We start from the raw sequence: 10,712 nt of genomic DNA on the forward strand, positions 1-10,712 counted from the left end.
TATCTTTATCATCCAGCTTTCAGTAAACGGAACCTTAGTGTTTTTTTTTCTTCAAAAATAATTTTCAAATGATGCATTGTTTGATTTATAGTTTGGCAACATGCAACATTAACGAAGGAGTTATTTCAGGAATCAATCTCAATTAGTGCAACACTGCTTTCATGAGGTAGCTACTAGTTCCTTATAATGAAATGAGCAAACACAACATGTCTTGGTTGAAAGGTGCACTGAAAACGTATATCACTATACCAGGCAATACAATACAGCTTGTTGGTAACTAGATCATTTAAAACTGACCAACATTGAATAAAAGATCACAGACATCAATTTATGAAATATTCTGGCTATGTTATAACTATTTATAATTTTGCGCATCTTTCCTAACGTCAAGATATATTATCTGATCTCACTACATTTAATGTCGTCTCAAAACGCTTAATATGGTTTGAAACCATCCAATTGTGACCTTAAAAATAGGCGCAATATTATTGTTTATCACTATTAAATAATAATGATTGCCGCTATGTGCATTAACTTTGGTGAACTTCAAAATATCGATAGAGAATCAATCAAAATGTCTATCTCGGTATTCTTTGCAAAATAATTGAACGTTTGGTTATAGTTAGTCAGTAATTTTAGAGGTACTTAACCAAAACGTTGATTAACTGCAAAAACTTGGTTCTAAATTTTCTAAACCATTAGCCGCTCTTTATTATAACCATTAAACGATTATAGGCGCGGAGCGACTGATACAACGAATTTATTGTTTTTTGTGTGCATTTACGCGATAATTTTATTGGCACCACCGTTTGATAGTTTACGATAGTGTAATTGTAAGAATGAGTTTTACTTCAAATGCAAGCAGTGCCCCGTATGACGTGTTGATCAAGGTGATGATGTTGGGCCACAGTAGTGTGGGAAAGAGTTCCATGATTAGCTCCCTAGCTCAGCAGCCATTCACACCTTCACATCTACACACTATTGGCATCGACTTCAAAATTAAGAACTACGACATTAAAGGTTAATAACCAAAACATACCGTTGTGTGGACTTCTACTGCAGGTTTGGACACACGTTTGATGCTCTCAAATATTCTAGACCTTGAGGACGACAAAACTGCATTAAAATAATGGCTTAACAACTTTTCAGACCAGGAAAAAAATCAAAAGGATGCCAAACAATCGAAACTTTGTGTTGATTTTTGAGTCAACTAACAATGGTTACAAGAACGTTGATAAACCGAACCGCTAGAAATTAGCAAAATAGCAAAATGTAAATAGCTTAAAATAGCTCAACAACAATCCTACGTGTTCAACCTAAAAGTTAGAGAAATTTTTCCTCAGAAAAATGAAAACAACCAGCAGATTGCCGGAATAACTGAGAAATAGACATGGCGTGCCGTACACTACAAATAGAAACAGATGCAGAAATAAGTTTATGCCATATTCTATTTATGCCAAAATCTTTGAAACAAAGTGCCATAAAGCTTTTTAAAACACATAACTATTGTTTCCAATCTTTAGACCATGAAACAACTATGTATTGAAAAGACTACAAGTAATGCAGGAGTAGTGCAGGAGATTACAAACGAGTAATGTAGGAGGCAGCAGAAACTTCGGGCTTGTAAAACTAAAACAAATCAATGCTATCTTTTAAGAAAAGCGTCAATGACAGTAAAACCTCATTTAACTAGGCCTCACCAGAAAACCTTAGAAGGCATTCAATAAATTGGAAACTCAAACAATTAATTATATGTCAAAAAAGAAGCGCCGACAACGTCTTTACCTTTAAAGAAAAAAAGAAAAAAATTATCTTTCAAGTTGATTGTTTCATCTTTAAAACAGTTACTTCTCTCTAGAGAACCGAGAAATTTTTTGAAAACAAATTGTGATAAAGTAGTGAAAACATTATATACGATCAATAACCTAAGTAAGTATCAGCACTACAAAAAGGACAAGATGGTAGAATTTGAAAACAAAATATCTGGCTCAAATTCGTAAAGACGCTTGACATGAATTGAGCCAGTAAAAACAATTCCTCCCATAATTACTGGCTTTTTAGCTCACTTTACTACTCCAGCGTGGCTTAAATCGCTACTCTAATTTCACAACTCAAGGACAACAAAAGGTCAAAAAAAGTGTGAACAGATTTTAAAAAAAACAGCGCACCAATACAATTCAAGTTATTCAAAATGTGTGTTTTCTAAAGAAAAAAACAGAAATAGTGCTATCAGCTTTCAGCTTCGCTGCTATAATAGCAATAGAACAGTTTCAACTAGATACCCTTGATCAAGAATTGACCCAAATTGTTGTAGTTGTTAGTAACCAAAGTTTCCACGCAATAGATGTAAAATTGCAAGCAGAGTAAAAAGGGAGCATTGGTCTGTTTTTTGGCAGCTGCGCTCGGTATAACTACCTTGAGAAGTTATGGTCCAACAAACTGCTCTATAAAGTTATTTGCAAAAACTTGAACTAAAAGAAACAAGCACGAGAGAGAACAGAGAGAGAAAGAGGGAGAGAGAGAGAGAGAGAGAGAGAGAGAGAGAGAGAGAGGGAGAGAGAGGGGGGGAGAGAGAGGGGGGGATGGAGAGAGAGAGATAGAGATAGAGAGAGAGAGAGGGAGAGAGAGAGATAGAGAGAGAGAGAGAGAGAGAGAGAGAGCGAGAGAGAGAGAGAGAGAGAGAGAGAGAGAGACCAGAATAGAGAAAGAGAGGTTTGGCATAGCTCAGCTTTGAAATCATTCTATTAAACGTAATTTTGGCGCAAGGGGAAGCCTAGAAGAACAAGAAAGCGATCTTCCGCAGGCTAACTTCAATTGGCGTAATGCTTAGCAACCTGTTAAAATCGAGTAAGGGTCCTTTTTGTCTCTAGTTTTGACTTCTGAAAAACCCCCATAAAACAATAATCTAAAATCTTTTAAATCGAAATCTTCATTATCAAAAAATGCAAAATTTGAAAAAAATCTGGAGGAAGTCAATCGTAGAAAAAGTATTTGATCTCTTTTTTTTAATGAAAAAGTATCTCCAGTAAAGTTGTTCAGAGTAAAAAATCGATTCTGCCTCAAAGATCCCAAGACAACAAAAAACATGAACTAAGGAATTTTTAACGATGACTACAGTCTGACAAATTACCAAAACAAGCCGGAAATAAGAGGTTTTTCATTGTTCATGTAAAATTGTTAGATTTATCAGGAAATAATTACCCCATGCTATCTTCGTACAATTTTCGAAAAAAAAATGTTCAAAAATGTTAAAAACATTTGTAATTAAAATCAGGAAACGTAAATGCAAGTAAACCAAGTTCATAAAGACCCCAATAAACGTACTTTGTTCAACTTTTCCGAAAATCGTGTTCAATATAGATTAACATCCTTAAGTGCGTTAACGAGCGGCATTTATGTGGTATCTTATTCTTTGTCCGTTATCCATAACCATTAATTTCAAATTTGACGACATCCCAGAAATGACCGAGGTGGCCTCCGATTAGACTATCCCAGACACAATGGATCTCTGATTAGACAATCCCATGCAAAAAGTGACTTCTGATCAGCATCGTGTGCGCTCGAAACCTTGGGTGCTTTTAAAGTGTGCTCGAAGTTGGCTCTCAAGTGAGATGTTGATGCGTAGGACTAATTAGTTTTTTTGTTTAGGAAAGCGAGTGAAGGTGCAAATTTGGGACAGTGCAGGTCAGGAGAGATACGACACAATAATCAAGCCATACTACAGAGAGGCACAGGCATTCATCCTCGTATTCGATCTCACCAACAGACAGACATTCGATGAAGTACGTACTTTCATACAGTTTCTGTCTCGTGTTCTATTTTTCCTCCTAAGAAGAGGCAGGAGTTTGTCTACAATGGAAAGGTTTTTCAAGAAAATGCAGCTCAAAAAACAGGACATCTTTTTGGGTTGCAATGGTTTGACAAAGGGGGCAAAGGGTGGTAAAATGATGTAAGAGCGGTGCTGCAATGGGAGGCATGACATCAAAAGTCGTCCCTTTGAAACCCGAATCTTTCATTATTTTACACTTATCACCCTACAATAACCAGAAAGCATATTTCTTTATGTGATACTTGAAATGTATAGAGAATCCTCTCTGATTGGTTTTAAAATAAACCAATCATGATTGATGATCGCTGCATGTTAATGCCCTTGTGGCCAACTTTATGAAGGAGCCCGAAATTTACCTTTCTTTCTCAACTATGAATCCGAGCCTCGACTTCGTGATTAAAATGATGTTTTTGTAATGTTAAAAAATAGAGCATATTTTAATATTTAATGCATTTTCTTTATGCCATTACATGCCTCAGATTGTAAATGTGTAAGTATGTTTGCTAGCTACCCAGATGGCTGGAAAACATCCAACTAAATTCGACAGCCACAGAAGACCTCGTGCTAATATTAGCCGGCAACAAATGCGACCTGAGTGGCCGGCCAGTGGACCAAGAGCTAATCAACCACCTGTGCACAATCCACAGCATGACCTACTACGAGTCATCGGCGAAGACCAGACACAACATTGACAAGATGTTCTATGACGTCACAGAACAGGTTCTGAAGAAGAGGGGATTGGATTATACGCTGACCAAGTCAGATACTGTTAGATTGCAACGTGATCAGGTTGTAATGGATGAAGAGGAGGAACACAAGCATAGATGCTGCAGCATTTTATAAATATTATTAATTGAGCGATTTAATTTCTTGGCCTTTTTCACCAGTTTTTTAATACAATAAATCTAATCTGAGATGTCATTGAGCGCACTTTTGTCTGGACAATGGTCAGGAGCTTGTCTGATCAGAGGTCACTTCGGTCTGGGACTGTCTGACCCGAGGCAGTTTCGAACGCACACTGGTCTATGATCAGAGGCCAATTCGAGCGCACGCTAGTCTGATCAGGGGTGACATTCGAGCGCACAATAGTCTGATCAGAGGTTTTCGTGCGCACTTTAAGCGCACATGGAGCTTCGAGCAGACTATTGTCTGATCAGAGGACAAATCAGTCTGGGTCGGTCTGATCAGAGGTCACTTAAGCCTATCTTGCCTATCTTGCCTATCTTGCAAGATCTTGTAAGTTTCTTTCAAGGTAAGCGTTTTTGCAAAATCGCAATATCTTTCAAGATAAGCGTCTGGTTTCGTTTAGTTCATCTATTTTTTTACAACTCGAAGAGAACTATCGGAGATGTATCTTGTCTCTCGTGCCTCTATTTAAAGAAAATTGAACACTTTTTTGATTTTTTTTATCGCTTAAACCCCTTTTCTTGCAAATCTTGCAAGATAGCCATTTTTACTGCCAGAATCTTGCAAGATAAGCATTTTTTGCAAGAATCTGGCAGAATCTTCCAAGATAACCATCCCGTTTCGCCCGGGGTTTTGTTTGGGATGGTCTGATCAGAGGCCATTTCTGTCTGGACCTCAACAGAAAACGAATTTTTCACGCGAGTAGTAAGTAAATACTGTCTCAAGAGAGGGGGGGGTTATCCTACGATACTTAAACATGGGATAATAGGGGTTATCCTAGACGGAAAGGGATTAAGGGGATTAGGCGGCCTTGAAACTCATTTTTCCGCCATGACAACTCTAGCGACGGTTGATTTGAAAGCTATTCACGAAATTTACAAGGAATTGAAAAAGGATTATTTTCAATACGGTGAAAGGTTTCTTTATTTCTTGGCAACATGTCAGTACTTGGATCCTGATCTTGATTTGGATATTGCGATGAAAATGAGACCCTATGGTGGACTGATTGGTATTGATAATTCGTCTCCGGACAAGTATTTCAAGTCTTACAAAATTTTGAGGTTGCATGCTATACTTCACGACGCTTCAGGTTTTGTCTTTGAATATAGTGAAAAAGGGCCGGGCTATTCGTATGTCCTACCGTGTCCAGTGACAAACGAGTATCTTGGTCACGTGACAGGACTTGCCTTCTGTCTATATGTAAAGATTTTTAAAAGCAATTTGTTCAGTTTGCTGGAATGTTGAAATCAAGACCAGTTGTTCTTGATTTTGAAGGCTTTCGACATAAAAAGTCTGGTTTTATTATCAAAGAACTAGCTGTTTCGACAGAAAATTATTGCGATACTGTGTCATTTTTACCCCCAACTTCATTCAACATACTGTCTTCGAGTGAGAGACGATCATACAGTTGGGTGTCAAAATATCTCCATGGTTTGAATTGGGAGAGTGGAGATTATCGATATTGTTATTTGCAACAAATTTTTGATAGCTTAGCACTTCGATTTCCCTTGGCAACTTTTTATGCGAAGGGAACAGAAAAAACAGAAACTATTCAGAAACTTCTCAAAAAGGACGTTATCAATTTAGAGATTTTATTATGTCCAAAAATTGAAAATTTGAAATTTTTTCACGAGACACCAATTTGTACTTTACATATTTTAAGCTGTCCTAAGCGGCAAGAAAATCAACACTGTGCAAGAAAAAAGGCTACACTTTTTTACCTGTGGCTAACGAATGAATCGACGGTCCGAGAAAGCAGCATCGTCTCTGCTTCAAGTGAACTTGTCCCCAAATTTGGTGGTTTACAGTTGTATAGCGGATGAAAATCAATTAACAGCTACATTTGTCAAAGAGGAAAAAGTTGACAGTCGTGGTCAAACTGTACTGAGGAAACAGCAAATTGTCTGTACTGGAGCTGAAATAGAAGCCTTCAAGAAATACCTTTCACTTTTGGAGTACTTTCAATTGTACCATGTCTTTGGAAGAGAAAATGCGAAAGCTGAAACTAACCCCTTTACCTATGCCCAAGCGTGCAGAACCAGTTCTGATGTCACTGAAGGATAAGAGCCTTCCAGCTGAAATAAGACGAAGAATTGAAAAGAACAACGTACAGTCAATTGTTTTCAGAGAAAAAACTGACAGAGTAAATGCGAACTACACCATTACTTTTATCAATGATAATCAAAACTCACAATTTGTGTCTTATGAAATTTATATAATGAAATAACCAAATTTACCTCTTCTTTTAAAAAAAAAACTTATTTTGAAATGAGTAAAGCAGAGGATCAGTTAGATACAGGCGGGGCAATAACTGACTTAGTGTTTGATGATAATCACCATGAAAGACGATCATGGAGGTTTTGTAATTCAAGAATACCACGATCAGAAGTTGTTCATTTTACACAAGTTTTTATTATAATTTTTCTCATAATAGTTTCTCTGGTAAAACTTGTGTTTTTCCAGCTTGAATGTGAAGAGTCTACATTTTGGTTTTCTCTTCTTTCTTGTACAGTTGGATACGCTCTTCCCAACCCAAAATTATAAATAAAATCATTTCAACAACTGACCGGTTGTTTATGGCTGTTTGCGGTCCGTCATTTTGTGGAAAAACAGAGCTTATTTTCAGAATGTTACTCGAAAACACTTTTTCTCCAAAGTTCCTCTCGATTTTTTATTTCTACCAACATGAACAACCCAAATTTAAGTCACTAGAGGCAAAATTAAACATAGAGTTCACCAAATTTTCAAGCTTCGATCTGATATCGGAGCTCGAAAACTGTCTGCTGGTGTTTGACGATTCATGTGAAGAGATTTTTAATGACCAAGAGTTTTCGAAATTGGCTACAGCAGGACGTCACAAAAACATTAGTGTAATTTACGTAAAACACAATTTATTTCAACAAAGTAAATGGTCACGAACTATTGATCTTAATACAACACACATCATTTTATTTAAATCACCCCGTGACATTCAACAGATTGGTTTAATTGGTCGACAGCTTAATAACACGCAATTTTTGAAAGATAGCTACGAGCTAGCAACCAAACAACCCTTTGGTCATTTACAGATCGATCTGGATCCAAAAACATCGGACGTTTTACGTTACTGCTCCAATATTGTTCCACCAGGACCATCCGTTTTTTACCTTCCCCCAGCTAAAGCTGTTGTAACCAATTTGAGTAATGAGAGAGAAAGAGCTTTGTATGCTGCGGTGAATGTTAGAGACATCGGACATAAAGTCAAAAGAACTAATCAAGTCGGCACCAAATAGTTTTATTAACTTTCTTTGCGAGTGTTTGCTTAATGTTGTCAACGGTAACGTTCCCGTCAAGAAGACATTAATACAAGGTCATGAAAATTCATTTAAAAAACTTTTATCTAAACAAACAAGTTTAAAAAATAAAAGGCAGATTTTTGCTAAAAACACGGTTCTTTTGAAAGGTATTGCTCTCTCGTGTTACCTTCATCTGAGGAAGTGATAATGTATACTGAAGAATTTATCTTAATTCCCAAAAGAATGTTCATGTCAACACAACCGGCAAAAAATGAAATTTTTGACAATCCTGTCTACAAACAGAAAGCCACGCAATTGTCTCTCATTCAAAGAAACATGTTACAAAATCCGGAAAAAAGTGAAAAAGAGGATGGAGCAGTCCAGACAGAACCCAGCATAAATGTTGAAACAGATCATGAGCAAAAAGAGGAGCCGATGAGTGATGACAGTGAAATTGAACCTATTGTCAAAAAAAGTACAACTACAACGTGTCAGTCAATAATGAGAGATGTGGGAGTGATGGAGAAAAATAAAATCGGAAGAGCAGAAATCATTCTCAACAAGATATTAGAATCCCCGACAATATCCATTGAAGATCCAGGTGGTATCATTCATATTGATAACCAACCACTTGGCTTAAAAGCGTCAACTTTTTTGTATAACACACAGCAGTCAACAAAGAAAATTGACATTCAAAAATATTCTCGAGCATTATTAGCTCTCGATCTTCCACCTCATTTAGTTTCGAATACTTATGCCAAAAAGATCTTGGAAGCATCCGAAAGCAAAGAAGAAATTTTTGCAAGCCCACGAGGACAATCAGGAAGCGGTTATCAAGTTACCAACCAAAGAAAAACGGGCACAAGAAAAAAGACGGCAGAAGGAGAGACCAAACAGCAAAAATGGTCTTACTTCTTCTGAGAAAAAAACGTTGGACCAACTGTATTTGAAGGGACCTGCATCGTTTGGAAGCCCAAAGCGATTAAAAACCCAAAGCAAATTATCATTTGGTAAAGTTAAGACATACTTGGAAACCAAGTCATCTTTTACAAAATATCGCCCAATTCGTTTACGATTTCCCAGACTTAAAGTAATAGTAAAAGACATAAATGAAATTTGGTCCGTTGACTTGGCTTATGTGGATAAACTAGCAAAATACAACAGAAGTGTTAAATATTTATTGGTTGCGGTCGACTGTCTTTCCAGATACCTTCGTGTGGAGCCCTTAAAAACAAAGTATGCAACGGAAACTGCCTCGGCCTTTAAAAAAATGATAAAAAACAAGCAACCACAAAAAGTGTGGGTTGATGATGGTACAGAGTTTCTTGGAGCCTTCAAAACCTTATGCAACAAACGAGGAATTCATTTATACAGCACTTTTAGTGAAACAAAGTCTGCATTCGCAGAGCGGAACATTCGGTCACTAAAAAACATTATCTACAAGTACCTTGAAGAAAAGTGGACATACTCCTACATAGATAAACTGGATCAATTTGTGAAAACAATTAATTCACGAGTCAACCGAGTAACCAAACTTGCTCCAAATAAAGTCACTAAAAAGGATGTTCCACGACTTGTCTCGTTGAGCGCCCAAACAATCAAGTTTCAGAGACCCAAATTTTACGTTGGAGATTTTGTTAGAATTGTCAAAAAAGACGAAGCCTTCAGGAAAGGGTATAAACAATCTTTCACCGACGAAGTTTTTGAAGTAGAAAGCTTAGCAACCTTCAATCCGCCAACGTATTCACTTATTGATGCAAACGGTGAAAAAATTGATGGTAAATTTTATCAACCAGAGTTACAGCTTGTTCGTGTAGAGAAAAATGAGTGAAAACCGTTTCACCGATGAATTCACTGTGCATGTTATTTCATCTGCTTCAATGGAAATTTTTGACTCTAACACTCTCAGTTCATTTCGAAACTTTTTCAATGATGAAATTCAACTCGCTGGTGACTGGAGAGTAGCTCTCAGTGAGATCATTTTCCCCACAAAAATTGAGCATATTGTAAATGGAGACATGGTAGTATATAGCTTAAAAGGGTACGAAGACAGCCAGAAAAGGGCTACCGAAGCCAATGTGATCTCTCGTCCGTAAAACGGTGAAAAATTGTCTATCATGACAGGAACTTATAACTCAATTGTTGACATACTAACTACTATCAAACGAACTGTTGGACTACCAAACTTTTCATTCAGAGAGATCAAGAAAACTGGAAAGTTTGAAATTTTGATGGGGAAAAATGAAGGAATTACTTTTCCGAGTAAAGAAATTCCCAGCATTATTGGTTTTTCGGGCATTCCAGATGGCAGTGGAGTACACATAGGGTACAAAATGAAAAGCGCAACATCAAACAGACTAATGAACAGTGATGAAACGGCAGCATACTATGGAGAATTTCCCGTTGATCTTTGCTCGGGAAAGCACTTAATTTTTATATATACGAACATTATTGAGTACCAGTACGTCGGTGATACAAAAGCCCCCTTGCTTCGAGTCATTGATTCAAAACAACGTCTGAAAAACGGTAGTGTCTGCGAGCTTGAACCAACTCATCGAATTGTTTTTTCCAATTTAGATTACAAAAAACTCTTATCAAACACCATACAATCAATATCGATTGAGCTTCGCACAGAAACGGGAGAATTGGTTCCCTTTTCGGGAACCGGTAAAGTCATTTTAACCCTTCAGTTCAAAAAATTT

General features: G+C 37.1%; 1 protein-coding gene across 1 annotated transcript; it reads left to right on the plus strand.

Annotated features, from left to right (window-relative positions):
- Window positions 1-356: 356 nt before the first annotated feature.
- On the plus strand, window positions 357-4,702 carry LOC142337098 (ras-related protein Rab-10-like). Its single transcript, XM_075386176.1, has 3 exons — window positions 357-1,020; window positions 3,649-3,782; window positions 4,337-4,702. Exons 1-3 carry the CDS (start codon window positions 840-842, stop codon window positions 4,670-4,672), a joined length of 651 nt encoding a protein of 216 aa, XP_075242291.1. The 5' UTR covers window positions 357-839; the 3' UTR covers window positions 4,673-4,702.
- The last annotated feature ends 6,010 nt before the right edge of the window (window positions 4,703-10,712 follow it).

Source organism: Convolutriloba macropyga, chromosome 3 (genome assembly GCF_964194025.1).
Source record: "Convolutriloba macropyga chromosome 3, txConMacr16.3, whole genome shotgun sequence".
Lineage (NCBI taxonomy): Eukaryota > Metazoa > Xenacoelomorpha > Acoela > Convolutidae > Convolutriloba > Convolutriloba macropyga.

What these genes read in the sequence shown, in the direction of transcription:
- LOC142337098 (XM_075386176.1), top strand. Translation starts at nt 840, where the DNA reads ATGAGTTTTACTTCAAATGCAAGCAGTGCCCCGTATGACGTGTTGATC. An exon ending in TAAGAACTACGACATTAAAG is followed by an intron (nt 1,021 to 3,648) that starts GTTAATAACCAA and finishes TTTTTTGTTTAG; the next exon opens with GAAAGCGAGTGAAGGTGCAA. An exon ending in ACAGACAGACATTCGATGAA is followed by an intron (nt 3,783 to 4,336) that starts GTACGTACTTTC and finishes TATGTTTGCTAG; the next exon opens with CTACCCAGATGGCTGGAAAA.